The sequence below is a fragment of the Sarcophilus harrisii genome, chromosome 2 (assembly GCF_902635505.1).
Source record: "Sarcophilus harrisii chromosome 2, mSarHar1.11, whole genome shotgun sequence".
Classification (NCBI taxonomy): domain Eukaryota; kingdom Metazoa; phylum Chordata; class Mammalia; order Dasyuromorphia; family Dasyuridae; genus Sarcophilus; species Sarcophilus harrisii.
In genome coordinates, this window is record NC_045427.1 from 634,451,605 (window position 1) to 634,471,452 (window position 19,848).

General features: G+C 44.2%; 1 protein-coding gene across 1 annotated transcript; it reads left to right on the top strand.

The window, feature by feature from the left end:
* The first annotated feature begins 11,359 nt into the window (after nucleotides 1–11,359).
* On the top strand, nucleotides 11,360–12,149 carry ATOH7 (atonal bHLH transcription factor 7). The gene has a single exon (XM_003755024.2). It carries the CDS (start codon nucleotides 11,694–11,696, stop codon nucleotides 12,147–12,149), a length of 456 nt encoding a protein of 151 aa, XP_003755072.1. The 5' UTR covers nucleotides 11,360–11,693.
* The last annotated feature ends 7,699 nt before the right edge of the window (nucleotides 12,150–19,848 follow it).

The following is a 19,848-nucleotide window of genomic DNA, read 5'->3' on the forward strand; positions in this document are numbered from 1 at the left end:
TTGGTAGGTCTTTGGAGAATTCAAACAGTGTAAGAACGACGTTATCTCCTAAAATGGCCTAGGAGCATTTTGCCAATATTTTGTATTCCTTCCGTATGAATTTCCTGTTTTACAAGACAATGCCAAGGTGCAAACCTGAGCTCGGCTCACTGGCAAATGCACATGCAAAATCAGCGAAGTACATTTGCTAAAGTAGATTAAGCGACCTTCCCTGTCAAGTTAGAGTGGAAAGGAGGCATCAAGCAGCTGGAAAACACGGCGCCGAATGTGCTGAGGCTGGACGAGGTGGCCGAAAGCGTCCCTTCTCTCCCGGGTCCTGCCATCAGCACCGGCTACGCCCTTGTTCCCGGCTGCTCTGAAGCGTCCGTTTTGAGCTCAGCTGACTCTGGGGCTAAGATGGAGGCGCCTTTGGTTTGGAAATGTCATCCCTACTGCTTTGGAGTCACAGATACCATTGACCTGACTATGGCTCAGTCAAGTAATCCTTGAGTACCTGTTAAAAACAAGATGCTCCAAAGCCACGTTGTATGGAATATAGATGCAAAAACCCAAAATATAGGTGCTCCCTCCCTTCAAGGACTTTTCAATCCCACTCCCAATACCCATTGGGTACTATTCATACATATATAATATTTATACATAACATACATATATATTTGAAAGAGACAGAAAGACCACATTAAGTTGTTTGCAGAGCCAAAGCACAATCTCCTTCGCCATTGGTCATTACCTGGCACAAAATTCTACGTCAGCAGAAATCTGATTGTGGCGTCCTTCCCTGGGACAGGATACCCCTGAGGTCTAGCAAGAGTCACATCAGCTGGCACTGGGCGTCGGACAGGCCTTGTTTAGTGTTGGATCAGAAGACTACTATTGATATTGCTAAAAACTAACCCAAGTCTAATCATGATCTGTACCATCACCCTGTTCTTCCACCCTCCAACTCAAAAATCTTTCAGCTGCCCCCTTCGATCATTTGCTCTTTTGGGGTAAAACACCAAGTTCCCAGCCTAGCACTGAAAGTCAGCTGTGATCTAGCTTGCAGCTCCCTCCTGGTCACATTTCCCATGACTCCCCTTGCTCTCCTCCCCATCCTAGTCAACCCGAGAACCAGCTGGTTCCCACACACAATATTCTTGTGCCTTTGGAGCATCCCGGGCCCACAGCTGGAATCCACTCCCTCCTCATCTCTGCGTCCTAGAACTGCAAGATTTTTTCCAAGTTCAGCTCAGCCACCGTCACCTTGATACCCCTTCTTTCTGCACTCAAGTTACCAGCACCTTTTCCCTCCTGAGAAAAAGGATCATCCTTTTCATTTATGTTCTTCTCTATTTCAGACAGTCAGCAAGCATTTAAGTACCTCTTATGTCATGTCAGACACCGTATCTAATGTTGAGGATACCCCCAGATAAAAATAAAATAAAATATAGAAACATGGTTTCTCTGCTTAAGGAGGTCACGTTCCAACGGGGAAGAGACGTGCCCAGGATGGAAGTCACGTCACCGGTCAAGGGGTGGGACGGGGTAGGAAAGATGTCTGGCAGTGGGCAGAATTTGAGCTGAGTCTGCCTGGCAGAGGGGAAGAGGTAGAGCAGTCCAGACCGGGCCATCATTGACCCAAGGGGAGGTGAGGGGATGGTCTTTTGTGCCAGATGCTGAATGTCCGGTGCTAGAGACACCTGCCCTCAAGGAGCTCACCTTCTAAGGAGGCTGTATCTCGCCAGCCTCAGGTACATGTAAGACATGTGTCATGGGAATGGAAAGAGGGAAAGCCTTTGGTGGGGGAGAGAGGACAGGGGGGAAAGACTTCTTACCGAAGGTGGGATTTGAGCCATCGCTGGGGAAGCCAGGAGGAAGGAGGACTTCCCAGGCCTGGGGCTTGGATGAAGTGAGAAGGTTTCGATGGAGTCCCAAGCCAGAGGGTCCCAAAGGAGCAGCAGCAAGGGGCCAGGGTCATTGGTTTGTAAAGTTTGTGGAGGGAGAGTAACACATAAGATGGCTGGAAAGGCAGGATGGGACCATTGAGGAAGGGCAGATTTTGGCTTTGATGCTGGAGGTGATTGGGAGCCACTAGAGTCTATTGAATAGTGTCGCCATGCTCAGACCTGATTGATCGGTTTGACAGCTGAATGAATGGAAGAAGGACTGGACGGAGAGGAGATGGGAGGCAGGTGGACTCCCAGCATGCTGTTCATAATCCAGGTGGGGGGTGACAAGGACCCACACCCACGGGGTGCCAATGTGAGAGAGCCAGGTGGGCGCTTGATTGTTGCATTGAAGCGCTTCTCCGTGTCCCTCCACAGCCCCAATCTTCCAGAGCTGCCGCCCTGTATTCTGCCTGCTCTAGATCGCCGTGTACGCGTCCCCCCAATATCTCAAGGTCACCCTGGAGCTGCTCTCTGCTTGGGTAAAGAGAGAGAGGGCAACAGCTTGAGAGAAATACGGTTCCACACCTGAACTAGAGGGGGGGCCCAGGAGGCCCCCGCGGATCAGGTCTAGATGAGGTGTTCTCCATTCCGGTGGGGATCCCCCCAGAGAGGGCTCTGGAATCAGGCAGTTCCAGATCTCTGGCTCGTTAATCTCCTGGGTCCCCTGAATTAGAAGAGAGGCCCCCGTCAGGTGGCAGCAGCAAGGGGAGCAAGTCTTCAGGAAGATGGGGGTTGGAAAATAGCAGAGGACGAGGGAGCCTCAGACCCCGCACTCTTGGCAATGGCGAGCCCCTGAAACGCCTGGGAGGAAAAACCCAGATCATCCGGAGTGTGAGAACAAAGGAAAGGTAACGCTGCCCCTCCCTGGGCTGGCAGGGCCGCATCCGTGGCTGGCTGGGGTTGGCGGCCTCCTCTGGGCTTTGCCTCCGAGCTGAGTCAGGGATCTCCGGAAACCTGGCACTTAATGAGAGCCACCTTTCGGACACGTCGCCCACCTGCTCTCCCAGAAATAGCGGACGCCACAGTTTTAGCAGACACAGGCCGCCGGGCTCCCAGAACTCCTGTGTCCTCCCCAAAGGCAAGCCAGGATGGCAGAGGGAGGGAAGGGAGGGGAGCCGCTGCGGGGAGGCTGTTCCCCAAGTGCTCCCCTCCCCGGGAAGCCCCCCAAGGCCAGGCCCAGATCCTGCAGGACCCAGCAGGGCCAGGTTTAAACCCAGAGACTGCTCTGCCCTTTTCTTCCCCGGCCCAGGCAACCAGGGCAAATGTTGGGCCCCAGGTTCAGCAGCCAGTAAGTGTCTGAGGGCAGACTAGAACTCAGGTCCTCCAGACTCCAGTCCCGGGGCTCCTACCCTGCACTTCCCACCCTGCACTTCCCAGACTCCCCTCGCTTCTCCTGGCAACGGCAAAGGCATCTGTGCAGCTTGGTTTGGGTCCGGACCCAGGACTTGACGACAGCCGACTCCTGCAGAGAAATCTGCAGCCATAGTGAGTGGGAGAGCCCAGCCCAGCTCTGCCTCAGAGGCGGCACAACAGCTGTTCTCATCCCATTTTGGGGATGAGGAAACTGAGAGTTGGAGGGAAGAGTAGCCAGGTCCGTAATGTCAGAGGGAGAATTTGAACCCAGACCTCGGATACCTCCCTAGACAATGCTTTGGGGAGAAGAAGGGGGAGGATCAGTCAGGCTGCTCCCCGCAGTCTTTCTCTCCTTTCCTCAGCCTCCCTCTCCTCCCCAGTCACCCTTTCCCCCCAATTTCCCTCCCCCCTAATCTTCCTCCTTCTTTTAGTCTCCCCTCCACTTTTCAGCTCCTTTTATATATGGTCTCTCTAATCAGATTAGGAGCTCCTTGAGGCAGAGAATGGCATTTGTCTTTCTTTGTATCTCCAGCACATAGTAGTGCCTGCCACATAGTAGGCCCTTAATAAATATTTACTGACTGACTAAGTGATTCTAAGGACACAGGGGAACCAGCCTCAGAACCTGCCTGGCCCAAAGGATCACAAAGTCAAGGGGCGCTGGTGTTCCTGAGGCCCCTCTGGGGACCTAAGGGAATGAGCCCAGTGAGTGCTTAAGAAACCTCACAAGGAGAATCCAAACATGGTGAGTTCTAGCATCACCTGGCTCTCAGAGATGGCCTTAGAAAAGTCCGATTGCCAGCATGAGAAAAGCCAAAATTGTCTTTGCACTTGGGGTTCTTTAAGGCTTGTTCCTCAAAGGCAGGAAGATAGTTAATGGAGTCCAGGTGATGGCGCAGGGTCTGCTGGGCTTCCCCTGGGAAGTGTGGCCTTTGGTTTCAAGGCTCTATTATAGAATAAGAGAAATCCAGGCTCTAAAGGAAGAGAAAGGGAGCATGAGGGAGGATGCGACATCTCTAAAATAGAGGCTGTTCTTGCCACAAGGACCCTGGGGAAGTCCTTCTAGTCTAGGGGATGTTGCCCCTTCTGTTCCCGGGTTGCTCTTCATGGCATGGGGGTTATGGGGCTGTTTCCTCTAGAACACTTAGGGCTCTGACCGGCCCCTAATTTTGTTGTCCCGCTTCCTCGATTGAGGACTCCTTGGTTGTCCCAGTTCCCATTTTTTCAGTAGTATCTTGGTCTTAGAGTTTTTTTCCCCAGAATGCAAAGTCTACGGCCATTCTCCATACTTTGTCCTAAGAGCCTAGACCCCTCAGTCAGCTTGCATTTCTGTCTCTCAGAAAAAGATCTCTCCCTCTCTCTTTCTCTCTCCCTCCTCCTTCCTTCCCTCCCTTTCTCTGTCTCTCTGTCTCTGTCTATCTCTCCTCCTGCTCTCTCCCCCTCTCTCACCTCTCTTCTTCCCCATCTCTCTCCTCTCCTCTCTCTTCTCCCTGCTTCTCTCTCTCTCTCTGTCTCTCTCTCTGGAGCAACTTTTTTGTGCATTGACTCTGGAGTAACAAAGATCTGAGTTCAAATCTGGTTTTAGACATTTACTAGCTGTGTGACCCGAACAAATCACTTAACACTGATTGCCTCAACCAAAAACCAACCCCCCCAAAAAACCAACCCCCAAAACTCATGGGAAGATCCACCCTTTTCTCTCTTGCTCCAAAGCCTCCCAGCCTCGTTCAACTAGATACAAGATCTCTCTCCAAAAAGGGGGATTCTTTCTTTCCTTCGCATTGCATTGGCTCCCATTCTTTTCCCAAGTTCAAAATTCAGAAATGAAAGTGAATATTTAAGGGAAGGAGGGAACTGAATTCCCCAGCTGGCCTTTTCAAACAACCTAAAGATAGACAGAAAAAACAGGAAGTCAAGGGAAGTAAATAATCCCCAGGGCTATTCCGTGAGAGGAAGGGGAAAGGAGGTGTAAGTGGCCATCTTTCTTTAGATTTCCTAGGTTATCATTGCCTTGCTTTGACCTGGCTGGATGCTGCTCTGCTCTCCCGGCCTCCACACTTACATCTTTTGTTTGTGTTAACACCTCTTTCTCTTTCCTTTTCCCACAAACCCCTCTAGCCTCTAGGTTAGGGTCAGACTGGACCCTGCGTAAGCTGCCCCTCTTAGCAAGAGAGCTACTTCAAATCCTGTAGACTTCTGAGACCTTGCTCCCCTCTTGGCAAAGCCACAGATAGGCTCCATCTGTTAAATGGGTGCTACACTGCTTGTGTTACCCATTTTATTGGGTTGTTATAAGACTCAAATGAGATAAAGCACTTTACAAACCTTAGAGAGGTATATAAATGTCAACCACTATTCATGCTAGATCCTAAGGACGCCCCCTCTTTCTTTCTTCTGGTGGTCACTTAATTGCCCATCAGTCAGTCAAAACTGCTCAGCTTTCTGGGGATAGGCTGCCCCACTACATTTTGCTGGAATCCATTTTGAACATACATCTTTCTGGGAACATTTTCCTGGATCCCACCCATCAACTCCTTTGCCCAGCATTACCAGTCATCTCTGTTTGCCAAATCCAATGGTCATTTTTTTTCAATTCTCGTTCCCCTTGACTTCACAGCTCTTGACACAACTGATCACTTCCTAGTTCCCAACACTTTTTTCTCTGTAAGTTTGGGGGAGGCTACTCTCTCCTGATTCTCCTCCTATCTATTTGCAAGCTCCTTCTCTAGGGGATCTTCCTATAGATTATTCCCTCTCGGTTTAGGAGTTCCTCAGGATTCTGTCTTGGACCTTCTCTTCTCCCTCTATGCTATTTCTCTTGATGATCTCATCAACTGTCATGAACTTAATTATCATCTCTATGCTGCTGTTTCTCATTTCTACCTTTCCTGCCCCAATGTCTCTGCTACCTTCCAATTAAACATCTCAGAATGGATGTCCAGTAGACAATGCATGCAAAACAGAATTTATCTTCCCTCCCTAACCTTCCTCCTTTCCTACCTCCCCTATTAATATAGAGCCTACCACCATCCTCCCAATCCCTTGGACCCATCCTGGATTCTTTCTCATTACCCTTATCCAACATGGTGCCCAGGTCTGCCGAGTTCACCTTTGCAGCATCTCTCCAACATCCCTTTTCTCTCATTTGATACTTGCCACAACTCTGGGACAGACCTTTATCACCTCACACGTGGATTAATGCAATAGATTCCTGGGGGTCCTGCCTCAAGTTTCTCCCTACTCCAAACCATCTTCCTGTCAGCCATAAAGTGATTTTTCTCAAGTAGAGGGCTGATCATGGTATCTCCTAGTTCCTTATTGCCCCCAGGAGCAGATACAAATGGCTCCATTTGGCATTTAAACTCTCCATAACCTGGCTCCTTCTGCTTTTCCAAGTTTTGATACCTTCCTCCCTCCCTGAACTCTTTGATTCAGGAACACTGGCCTCCCAGCATGAAGAAGACCTTCTGTCTCTTGGCTGAGGCTGGCCCCCACCCCCTGGAAGGCTCTCTCTTCTCCACTCTGACTACTGAACTCCCTGGCTTCCTTTAAATCCCAACTAAAACCCCATCTTCTAAAGGAAGCCTTCCTCAACCCTTCTTAATTGTAATGCTTTCTCTCTTTAATTATTTCTTGTTTTTCCCATACATAGCTTGCTTTGGCTATATTTGTTTGTATATTCTCTTCCTCTCCCTTTGATTGTGAGCTCCTTGAGGTACTTACTCTCCCAGTTTAGAATTGGGCCTCACATATAATAGACACGTAGTAAACATTTATTGAATTGAATTGTATTTCCATGCCAAAAAAGTCTCAAAACAGTAAACATTACATAGATATCATGGAATCCTATACGTAAAGGTAAAAATCAAATTACTTCACATGTGGAGCAATGCAAATTCAACAATTAAAGAATATTATATTACAACAAATTTTCTTTAATTATGAATTTCAGTAAAAACAAATGTGAGCATTATGAATTCTGTTACACTGCAGCTGACCAAATGCACTGCTTGAATTTGTTTCAAAAACTGCTCTGCACTAACAAGTTACTGTTCTATGCCCACTCACTGGGCAGCTAGGTGGTACAGTGGACAGAGCCCTGGCTTGGAATCAAACAGACATTTACTAGCTGTAGACCCTGGGTGAGTCACTTACCTCTGTTTGCCTCAGTTTCCTCACCTGTAAAATGAGTTGAAGAAGGAAATGAGTCAATCCAGGATCTTTGCAAAACAAAACCAAAATAAAACAGCAAACAAACAAACAAACAAAACCCCCAAAAATGAAGTCTTCAAGAATTTGACATGACCTTCTAGTCCCTTCATTTTATAGACACTGGAATTTTGCGATATTGTATGTCTTGCCCAAGATCATATAGGTCAGAATAAGGGGCAGGATTAGAACCTGGGCCCTTTCATTCTATATCCAGTGTGGATCACAAACAGCACAACTCCCTCCATCTTGTGTTCAGCATTAGTTCATGTTTAAAGGACCTCCTTGTCATACTCCCCACCCCAGTGATCCCTCCAAAAGAACATCCTGATCGATGTTAAGGGGACATCAAATGTTCCTTGATATCATCAGAGAGCTCCTGCAACATCCCTTCCCAAACTCCTCTTGTTTTTTCCTCCTTTTTTGGTTTGACAATATAAGGTCCGATAAACTTACTTTGGGGAGTTTCTATCTGTGTGGATGGGGCTCCGGTGCTGGAGAACTCAATAAACCCCAAGAGAAGCTGATCCTCTGGGATCTTGTTCTTCCTTCATTGCCCACATCAGCGATCAGACCAGAAGCCCTGATCTCAGCCAGAAGCCCCGACTCCTGGGCTGGCTGCCCGTCCAGCTTGTGCTATGACTTTTGAGCATTATGAATTCCGTTACCTGTAGTGGATCAAATGTCTTCGAGACCATTTCTCCCTGTAGGCTCCGTGCTGTCTCTGCCACAAAATGCAGGAGTTCAGTTGGGATCCCCTGTAAGGCTCCTCCCAGCACTAATATGCCTCATCTAAGCCCAGATGGGTCAAACTCACAAGTTCGCTAGAGAAACCTGGACCACAAAGAAATGTCTTTGGGAAATGTTTAACTGAATAAATGCAAATACAATACAACCCAGAGAATATTACTTTGAGGTTTTCTAGGTAAGTAATTGGTCAGCAGGGATCCACTTCTAGTTGAATTGGACACCACTGTTTAAACCCACAAGGTCTTTGTGAACCAGAATCTCTGCCCTGAATGGCAGGGACTCTTACTTGATGGCTTGAGAAGATAACCTTTTTTTTTTTATAACTATATGTCAACATGATGGGTTTATTTTGTAATCATATGCATTTTCTTTTATACATTTGACAACATGATTCTGAAAAGGATCCCTAGGCTTTACCAGAGTGTCCAGGGAGTTTGTGACACTAAAAATGTCAGGAACCTTGATGAACAGTCATGTTCAGGATTATGCTTTTCCTTGTGTGAATCCCAAGCAAACGCCCTTCTAACAACCTTCTAAACAATCTTCTAATCCAATGGGAGATATTCCTAAGAAAGACATCTGATAACCTGGATGTGAAGGGGATGGGATGCTTTAGACAAAAAATTCCGAACAAAGTTGTGTCGTACTAAGTGATGCTCTTGGGGCATCCCAGAATGAGAGGGAGGGAAGGAGGGAGAGAGAGAGACAGAGAGAGAGAGAGAGACAGAGAGGCAGAGACAGAGAGACAGAGACAGAGACAGACAGAGGCAGAGAGACAGAGAGACAGAGACAGAAAGAGAAAGATGGAGAGACACAGAGAGAGAGGGCCTCAGAGAGATAGAGACAGAGAGAGACAGGGACAGAGACAGACAAACAGATAGAAAGAAAGAGAGACAAAGAGTAAGACAGAAAGACAGAGAGAGAAAAAGACAGAAAGACAGAGAGAAACAGAGACTGAGAAAGAGAGAAAGAGAAAGAGACAGAGAAACAAAGAGACACACAGAGAGAAAGAGATAGAGAGACACACAGAGAGAGACAAAAAGCCAGAGTCAGAGAGGCATTCAGAGACAGAGACAGAGAAACAGAGACAGACATAGAAGAAAGAGATACATAGAGACAGACAAAGAGATACAGAGAGGAGAGAGACAAAGATAGGACAAAGTTCCTATGAGAAAGGAAGGAAATGAAGGAATATGAGGAACAATAAGAATGTCTGTCCAGGGTTCCACAAAAAATCTGAACTGTATAGAGCATAATTTGGTAACAAAGTACTAGCATGCTTCCATTATAGCAGGACCACCATGCTCCCATCATAGTGGCCAAGGCAATGGGAGGAGGGGCCAGCCTTCATTTAACATCTGTTAGACCAGAGTCCATTAATGTCCAATTGCATCCTCTTGTCTTCCTATTATTCAACTCCACTTCATTGTCAGGGCCTCAACCAGGGATTAATCAACTGTCCCTGGGGAGGCAGGGACTCCAAAATCACAGGGAAAACAATGGAGGGGGGAGGGGTCCAAGTCCTCAAGAAAAGGCTCCCAATGTATGAGTGCTCATCGATAATTTAATTTAATGGCAAATCTGAAGTCCACGCTGACATAATCTAGATTTCAAAAGGAAGAAAAAAGAAGAATTCAATTTTTCTCCCCAAAGAACCCAGATGAGTGTTCTGGCCAGTTTCTTCTCTTTTCACAGTTTCTTCACTCATTTTTTCCCTATTGTATATAAAACAATTTTTAACATTTGGGTTTTAAAATGTTGAGTCCCTAATTCTCTCCCTCCCTCTCTTTTCACCCCCTTTATTGAGAGGTGCCTCCTTTTTTTAGATCCTTCCATTACATCAGGAATCAGAAACAAGCTGAGGGGAGATGAAATACGAAATTTAATTGTTTCCCCTCTAGCAATCTCATGCTCTTATTCTTTAACTAGCAAATTAAATATTGACCATTTAAGGAGTATGATCAAAACATGCGAAACATGCAGGTAGTTTTGACATGTCTCCCTTCCAGATGGATTACTAATTATTAGTCTCCTAAGGGAAAAAGGAATCTTTCTTGTAGCTCTAAAGAACTCATTTAAAACTTCTTAGAATATAAACTACTTGTAAATTGGGATGATACACATTTGGGCAAAGCATTATGATTAGTTTACATAGATTTCAAAATCCCACATTTAAATGTGCTCTTCATAACTCAAAGTTCACATATGTATAACACATATTAGTCATGAATCTGCATAATAAGAAATGGAGGACAAATGTTGAATTCATTTGCCTAGGGCTCAACGCAATCTATTAAAGATTAAATGAAATGTATCCTATGTATGCTCTATATTTGGGAACGTTCTCCATCTTTCTGGTAGAAAAATGGGTACCAATATTCTGACAACACAAATGCTGGAATTATATTCATTTGTTCCCATTTGCTCATAAACTCAAAGGATTCAATATAGCATCATTTGGATCAAGTTTCTTATTCTCTTAAAGCCAAATTTTCATGTTTTAAAAATGCTGCCTAAACACATCACCCCCAAATCATCATCGAAGCAGATGATTTTTAAATAACGAGAAAATAATAATAATTTTGCTTGATTCCGGCTACCAACGACGATGACTGATATAGAAAATGATTATCCAAGGGGAAAGGTCGTTTTTGTTCTCCCCCCGATTGTTGTGATTCTTTTGGGGACAGCGAGGCTGCTCCAGATGGTGTGTTGTTAGGGCTGGCCGGACATGGCTTTGGAGAGACTTCACCAGATGAAAGCAGTAATGTCAGGATTTTACCAGGATTTTCCCCCTCTCTCCCTGCAGTTCCCAGGGTAGGAAGGTGCTGAGATAGAGGCAGGGGGACGCCAGCCCACCTGCTACCACCTGTTCAGCCCTCCAACCCTCGGCTATAAATTCTCCTCCTCCTTTCTCAAAGATACTGGTGTTTGCTACTAAGGAAGAAGCTCTCTCTCTCTCTCTCTCTCTCTCTCTCTCTCTCTCTCTCTCTCTCTCTCTCTCTCTCTCATGAAAGAATACATTTTCCTGCAAAGTGCCGCTCTCCTTGAGGACCCCAAAGGACCTCTAATCACCCAAACTACATTTATTTCATGCCCGAAAGTACTGCGGAGGAGAACAAGCCTTTGCTGTTCGAACTTGACTTTGGGAAGAAGGAGCTCCCCTCGGCATGTCCATTGCCCTTCAGTTTAGGCAAATGAAGAAGCATCAAGCTAGGGATCCAGTTGATCAGAACCTTGGATCTCGGCCTTAAGACAGCAGATTCCTCTCCCGCCAATGAACCGCCTTTCTCCTGTTCCCTTCTTCATTGCTCAAGTGGGGCCACCTGAAGGACAGGTAAAAAACCCGAACCAGTTTCATCCTTTGAGAGAGCGCTCCCTTCCCTCCTCTCTCTCGTTTGCCGGCCCGAACTCGGGGGTGGGTGGGGCTGCCCTGACTCTACTTCCTAAAGCATGAAATCCTGCAAATCCCATTCCCTGGACCCCGGGCTGGAAGCCGAGGCCCCGTGCAAAGGTGGCATGGAGTGCGTGGGCAAGTGCGGCTCGGAGAGGATGGAGAACGCCGCCCGCAGGCGGCTGGCGGCCAACGCCAGGGAAAGGCGCCGGATGCAGGGGCTCAACACGGCTTTCGATCGCCTGAGAAAAGTGGTCCCCCAGTGGGGCCAGGATAAAAAGCTGTCCAAGTACGAGACGCTGCAGATGGCCCTCAGCTACATCATGGCCCTGACGCGGATCCTGGCCGAAGCGGAGAGGTACAGCACCGAGAGGGACTGGCTCAGCCTGCACTGCGAGCACTTCAGCCCGGACAGCTACCCCGCGCTGGTCGGGCCCAAGCTGCCGGGGGACGCCGAGCACTCCGCGCAAAGACTTTTCGCCTACCAGCCCGAACACTTCCAGATGGCCACTTAGGGCCCCTCGGCAGCCGCCCATTGCTGCAGGGTAGCGGATCAGGCGAGGAGGCTGCGGGCTCTGGGGCTTTGCAGCTTCAGCCTTCGAGTGGACTCCTAGAAATAGGGTTTTTTTCCTTCCTTTGGGAAATGTTGCATCTCTAGAATGTTAGCCAATTTATAACTTACCCCTCCCCCCACCCACCAAGATTTCATAATCTTCTTTTTCATCCCCTCACTGACATTTCTGTAGAAGCCATAGAACATAGAATCAATCTTTTGAGTCATTTCATTGCTTGCTGTGAGAATTTGAAATGAATTGGCCTTGAAAGTTATTTCCAGGACCTTTTCTCCCTGTCCCCGTCCTTTTCCTGACTGCTTTGAGGAACAAAGATTCAATGTTCAAGAAATAATAAGATGAGACTGTCCTGCAGCTTTAGTCCTCAGAGAATGAACTTGCGTAAACTTTGTAAGTTTGACACGTTTCCAATCAATCTATGGATAGATCCCCTTTGCTTTCCATGTGTAGATATTTCTTGTTTGGGCTCCAAATGGAGCCATTTCCACTTTGTGCAAATAATGTTAACCTTTACACTCACCTGTCAAAATAACCCCCTTTATGCTGTAGTGTGATATCTCTCTGTGTGTGCATGAGGAAAATTCTTAGGTTTTTTTTTTTTTTTTCATGGAGTGTTAGGGGCATAAATTGTGTATTTTTAAAACCAGCTCCTATATAATAGGATTTAAGATAGAGATTTTTTTTGACTGAATTGTTTTTTTTTTAATAATTATAACTTTTTCTTGACAGAACATATGCCAGGGTAATTTTTTACAGCATTATCCCTTGCACTCACTTCCTTTCCGACTTTTCCCCTCCCTCCCTCCACCCCCTCCCCCAGATGGCAGGCAGTCCTATCCATGTTAAATATATCACAGTATTTCCTAGATACAATATATGTGTGCAGAACTGAACAGTTCTAAGATATAGATTTTTGTAAATTATGAATAAAATATTGCTTTCCTTCGTTTCTTTTTTAATATTAGTATTGCACCGATTTCCTGATGAAGACCATCAGGTGGCTCTGTGGTAATAACAGCCGCTGGTGCTGCCCACAACACTGACTTGGGTGGGATTCCCACAGAATCTGGGAGCAGAAGGGGATTTCAGAAGCTCTCTAGTCCAGTCTGTCTCTGACCAAGAATTGCCCCATGACATTGCTGACAAATGATAACTTTGCCTTCACCTGAGACTTGCAATGATGGAGAGCTGATGACTTTATGAGGCAACTAATTCCACTTTGGGCACGCTGTAATCATCAGATAGATATTTGAGAATGATTCCTCAGACAGCATTGAAATCCACATGTGCTTGATGTGGTTTTGTGGTTGTTCTTTAAATATTTACTGTTTAAGTAGCATTTTTCTTTCAGACAACTAGACTTAAAGCCTCTTGACTTGGTTTTCCTATTTTGTTTCTTCTATAACAATTTTGTAACTTAATTTCTACAAATACTCAGAGAAAGACTTTGAATAGCAAATGGAGAGGAGAAAGAGAGAGAAACAGGCAGAGAGAGAAGATGGAATAGAAGAGGAGAGGAAAGGGAAGGAGACAAGAGGAAGAGACTATTTGGCAGACTTCTCTTTGCAGAGATGGGGGAAGGTTCTCTTTTCAAAACTGAGAGGAAGAGTTGGTGGACTAAATGTGGAGACAGGTCTACTGAGTTCTCTTTATCAATCATCTGCATATCTGCTAGCTCTATAGTAAATGAGCCCAATTCTTTATTGTAAAGAAAAAAAATGTAGTGATAGATGGCACTGTTTATATTTATGGAGAACTTATTATACTTAGCAAGAATCCAGAGCCTCATTTCTCTGTACATTTGGCATTTGTTAAAACCAATCAAATAAATGAATTAGATTCTGCATTTAAAAGCATGAATTCTGCTTACGGTTAATTTCTCTCCAGTTTACAATTTGACCACAGAATATGGCACATCCACAGCTCTGCTTCAACTGTCCTTAGAAAATAAGAATCCCCTAAGCTCACAAGCAGAGAAAATGCCTTCTTTAATCTATAGGCTCAAACTGGAAAAAATCACAAAGCTGAACTTTTATAAAATCATAAAATAACTGATAATATCTCCTATCAATACTCTGGGTTCTGAGTTTCCATTTTTAAAATTATAAAGCAAAATGCCTAATCTTTTGGTGACAATTGCCTGGTATAGGTGTGAGGTGTGTGTGCACGACAATCAATAAAACATAGAGATTCAGAGATTGTTTTCTTTCCCATGATTAACCACCAAATTGAGTTTTGACTAGTTATTCAAGATCTCTCTACTTTTCTAATCCCCCTCCCCCCTCTCCCTACTAGGACATTTCTTTTTTCTTTTTTTTTTTTCAGAGATTGTTTTCTTTCCCATCACTAACCACCAAATTGAGTTTTGGCTAGTTATTCAAGATCTCTCTACTTTTCTAATCCACTTCCTCCCTCTCCCTACTAGGACATGTCTTTTTTTTTTTTTCTTAAGAATTATAAAGAATAGTGCTAAATATATCACAAGTTATGAGGACAAATGAGAACAAGTCTAAAAAAGTCCCCAGCAGGCTACATTAAGTTTACTATTTACACATTTCTTAATTATTCGGAATTTATCTTTGATGTTTTTAATTTGGGCGATCTTCATCTTTATGGGCTTTGAGATCCCTTCTAACTTTGAATCTATGAGCCTGTGGTTTTTTCATCGAGATATAAAAATCTCCTTATCAGATCTGCCACAAGGTGATGGATTTTTCAGCCATTACGACTCTTCAGTAACATTAGTTAACAGAAGGGAAGGGATCTGTGTTAATGAGGAGATATCTATCAAGACAAAATTTTAGCTACATTAAATATAAAAATGTTTATAACTGGCGATGGACTATATGCCTGTTGCCTCTGGATCAGACTAACTGAATGCAGAGAGTCTCACTACCAGGCTGTCTTTGGACTCTCTTTTGTCCATGGCAGTTCTTGAAGACCACCAAGGTCAAGAAGGATTGCCTTCTACATCAGCAGAAGGAGAAATCAAAGATCTTTGAAGCACTGTGAAGGCCTGTGCTTTGGTTTGCCATCTAGATTATGACTTCCATGTGTCACCCTTTCTTTGTATATGACAGAGCTGGAAATCATGTGATGAGCAGACAGAGCTCCATGTGGGCAGGAAAGAGCCACATTCAAATTCTGGGTCTGATGTGAGCTGTGTGATCTTGGGCAAATCACTTCCCATCTGAGGCTCACTTTGTTCAGCTGTAGAAGAGGGGGCAAAGATTCCTATAATAACTACTTCCTATCATTGTTGTGAAGAATATGCTTTATGACCCTTAAACCTTTACATAAAAATTCATCATTAGCCTGGGACTTCCTACCTAAGAGACACTTCACAAATATTTCTTAAATGTTCTGTTATTGATGATTCGTAGGGTCGTAGAATTTTAGGCTAGATCGGGCTTCTTTCATCTTAGAGATGAAGAACCCTGACTTCTCTTGGGAAACTGGAGAGTGAACAAAGATGGTGCAGAGGGGAAAAATAAAATGGACCAAAGGACACTTGCAAATAAGTAATAAGTGGCCAGTAGGTGGTGCAGTGGACAGATCACCAAATCTGGAGTCAGGAAGACCTGAGTTCAAACGTGCCCTCAGACATTTACTAGCTGTCACTCTGGGCAAATCACTTACCCCTCTTTGCCTTGGTTTCCTCATCTGGAAAATGAGCCGAGAAGGCAATGGCAAATTACTCTAGAATCTCTGCCAAGAAAACCCCAAATGGGGTCACAAAGAGTAGGAAACAACTGAAAAACAATTGACAACAGCAGATAAATGCCAGGCTCCTCCCTCTGAGGACTGAGAGGCTGTCTGCTTTCTAAGCAAGAGCCTCCAGGTGAGAGATTATCTCAGTAAGGCTCAGAAGGCAAAGCGGAAATAGTGAAAGTTGGGGATTTCCTGCAAAGATGTCTGCGTGTTTGTCAGCTCTGTGATCTGTCACAACAGGAAGGTGTGGGGATTTTGTCCACTTGAAGTCTAGGGGACCTTATCCCAACTTCTGCTTGAACAGATGCAACCCTTATGCCGAGGTTTGCTACATTTTCCCCTTAGGGTTCAAAGGGCATCCCTGAGGGATTATGGGATTCTTCTCTAATGCTCTTGGTTTGAGACTCCATTCCAGGGCATTCTCTTCAAGGTTATGCAACAGTGATTAGAACAGCAATATCATTTAATCAATTAACACCAATTAGATTTTACCAAGGGATATTTATAGAGAAGATTTAACAAGAAATACAAACCATTCTTGCAAATACTAGGGATCCAATCTCCTTATACCACCTCAGACAGTTGCTATAAGGCAGTTGGCAAATTCACTTCCAAATGTAGCGTAGCCAATGCACAGAATCACCTCTCTTGCTTATAAGAATTGATATCCTAGTTTCTGGGTAAATCCACTACCCAACTGGGTCCCACTTGCCCCTTGGGGCTACGCTGGCCAACTATGCAAACTACCATGGACTCCAGCTCCCAGACCTCTAGTGGTTGAGTCTCCTTCCCTTCTGAAACTCATAAAATCAGAGCTTAGTCTTTTACTGAGACCCAGGAGAAAGAAAGAGGACCTATGTTCTGTTCATGGGTCCGGAGTGGGGAGATTAAGTGCCAAAGCCTCTCTCCCCACCCAGAAGCTTAAAATATGCTGTCCTCCTTTCACTGCTGCTAGGGCAGAGAAAGAGAGATAGGCTCACTTAAAATGACTATTTCTGTAATATGTTTCAGTCACATCAAGTCTTCATGACCTTATTTGAGGTTTTCTTGGAAAAAAATACTAGAGTAGTTTTCCATTTTCTTTTCCAGTTCATTTTTACAGATGAAGAAACTGAGGCAAAGAGTTAAGTGACTTGTCCAGGGTCACATAGCTAATGCAGTTCATAAGGGTATGAGGTCAGATTTAATTCAGAAAGATGAGTATTCCTAAGTCAAGACTGGTGCTCTATCCACTGTTCCACCTTGCTGCCCCATCAATTGATTACAGCTTTTTGAATGCTAACCTAGTTTCAGGTATCAAAAGACCATTCCTTCAGCATATAGTTAGCTGAATAAAGACTAATAATAAAGATGATTTCGGAATAACCATATTGTTCTGAAGACCACGTCAGGATTGCATCAGCCAAACACTTTATATGTGTTTACAAGGGCTGTATTTATCCAAACCCCCTTTGGTCTCAGAAGATATGTTAATGTGGAGAAATTCAGAAAGAGAGGAGAAAAGCGTGGTGTAGATCATTTGGGACTGAAGGACGAAGGGACAGAAGTGGCATTGTCATCTGAGGCCATCTATATATAAGCCATCTGAGCAGAAGCGTGAGAACGTTGTGTTCAATTAGCCAGACCTGCTGGCAGCCATCTCTGCCAAAACCAGCAGCAAGTAACAATTCCTTGACTAGCCTTAATTGTAATTTCATCTTTCAAAAAATGGAAGAAACAAATGACAACGGTGATTTTGTAGCTGTTTCCCCCTCTAAAGGAAGACTTGAACCAGAAAGTGGAACAGAAATGATGTAGGGGAATGGATCGTCCATCTTAGAATTAATAATAGAGGAGAATGAAGCTGGATGTGTCCACCCTACATTCCAGATTTTGCAAAAGTAGATTTCCAAAGGGGAAGGATAGGTGGGATGTTGTGGGCAGTCAGCCTCCATAGAAATGGGAAACTCTCAAGAAGGACATTTTGAAGATGTAAAGGAAAACCATTCTGATAAGAAGGAGAAAGGGGGAACTGTTGGGGCAACAAAGTGGCACAGTGCCAGGTCAGGAGAACCTGAATTCAAATTTGATCTTAGACACTTACTAGCTGTGTGAGTCTGGGCAAGTAACAACTCCGTTTGCCTCAAAAAAAAGTGTTTGGGGGGGGGGGGTAAGTTATCTAAAAAGATTTGGTCTAGACAGGGAATTCATCCATTCCACTTCTACCTGCTGTGGTGCTGGTAGAACACATCTATTTTTTCTTCCACATGATAGCTTTTCAAATGTTTGAAAGAAGAACACATCTGTTTTTTTCTTCCACATGATGGCTTTTCAAATGTTTGAAAATAGATTTCATGTCCCTTCCTGTCTTTTCTGGGCTAAAAACCCAATTTCTCTCAAAAAGTTCCTATAGGAAATGTTTTTTTTTTTTTAAATTACAGCTTTTTATTTTCAAAATATATACATGGATGATTTTTGTCACTCACCCTTACAAAACCCTGTGTTCTAATTTTCCCCTCCTCCAATTGGCAAGTGATCCAATATATGTTAAACATGTGCAATTCCTCTATACATAATAAAATGTTCTCGAGGTCATTCTTTTCAAGGAACTTTTCCAGACATGGCCCATCTAATCAATGTCCTTTATGTGATGAGATGTCTAGAAATGAAAACAATACTTTGGATGTGATCACACTAAAGCAGAAAAAAAACAGGCCCATCCCCACGCTAGAATAGACTATAGGCTCTCCTAACACTGTTTTGGATTTAGCAGCTTTCTTGGCTCTCGTGTTATTCTGTTGACTCAAACTGAGAAGTCGGTCCATCAAAATCCCAATTAAGGCAAACCTGCATCTACCCACGTCAGGCTCATTTTTGTGCTTATGAAAGTGATTCTTTGGTTCCAATTATAAGATTTCACAAGACTTTTTTTTTTTTTCTGAAGCAATTAGGGTTAAGTGACTTGCCCAGGATCACACAGCTAGGAAGTGTTAAGTGTCTGAGACCAAATTTGAACTCAGGTCCTGACTTCAGGGCTGGTGCTCTATCCACTGCACCACCTAACTGACCCCCACAGGACCCTCTTTTTAATCTCTTATGGATTCTGGGCAGTGGTATAGTCTGGCAAGGTTTTTCAGAGTCTGATTCCAACATCTATTGTGGAAGCAATCCTTTTAAACTTTGTAACATCTGTAATATTTGTAACATCTGTAAAAATGTACAAACTTATACATCAATTGTAACAATTTAATCAACGTGCCATCTATGATTATAATCAGATCAGGTAAAAATGTCATAGAACATAAATGTGAATATGATTTTGATACCCTTACTCAAGTTTAATCAATATTTATTCCATTCATTGTGATTTGATGAGTATCAGTGATTGTTTTTAGTGAATTAAGCGCAATAGGATTGTTTGAATTAATTATGTCAGTTAATGCTGTCAAGATAAGAGTTATAATAGATGAATCTGCCATGTGCTGATGATTATATTAATTGTATTTGATTTATCAGCTAGGTTCATAGTGTTAGGTCTCTTATGGGAGTTATAAGTGCTATACTAGCCCTCACTTCCAGTGTAGCACTTGAAATAAGGCCCATTTGCTTCTCCATCCCTGCAAACCCTTGCTGCCTACTCCCATGATCTTTGTTTTAAAACCACAACTCCCTTAGACCTTAGGATGCTACTGATTTTGTGAAAGTCTTGAGATGCTGTTGACAGGGTCGTATGATCTCTGGAAAATCCCTGATGAGATGAACTGTGGAAGGCTCAACAACTTGCTGATTGAGTCTCCTGAATTGTAGGAGGTCTCCTGACCTGTAGAAAGCTTGATTTAGGGATGAATGAATATTTCTCTTAGCCAACCATAAGATTTCCCCACTTCTGGAATTGACCAATCATGGAATTATTCTATTTTTGCAATCCTTCAGTAGCTACAAAAGTGTTTTT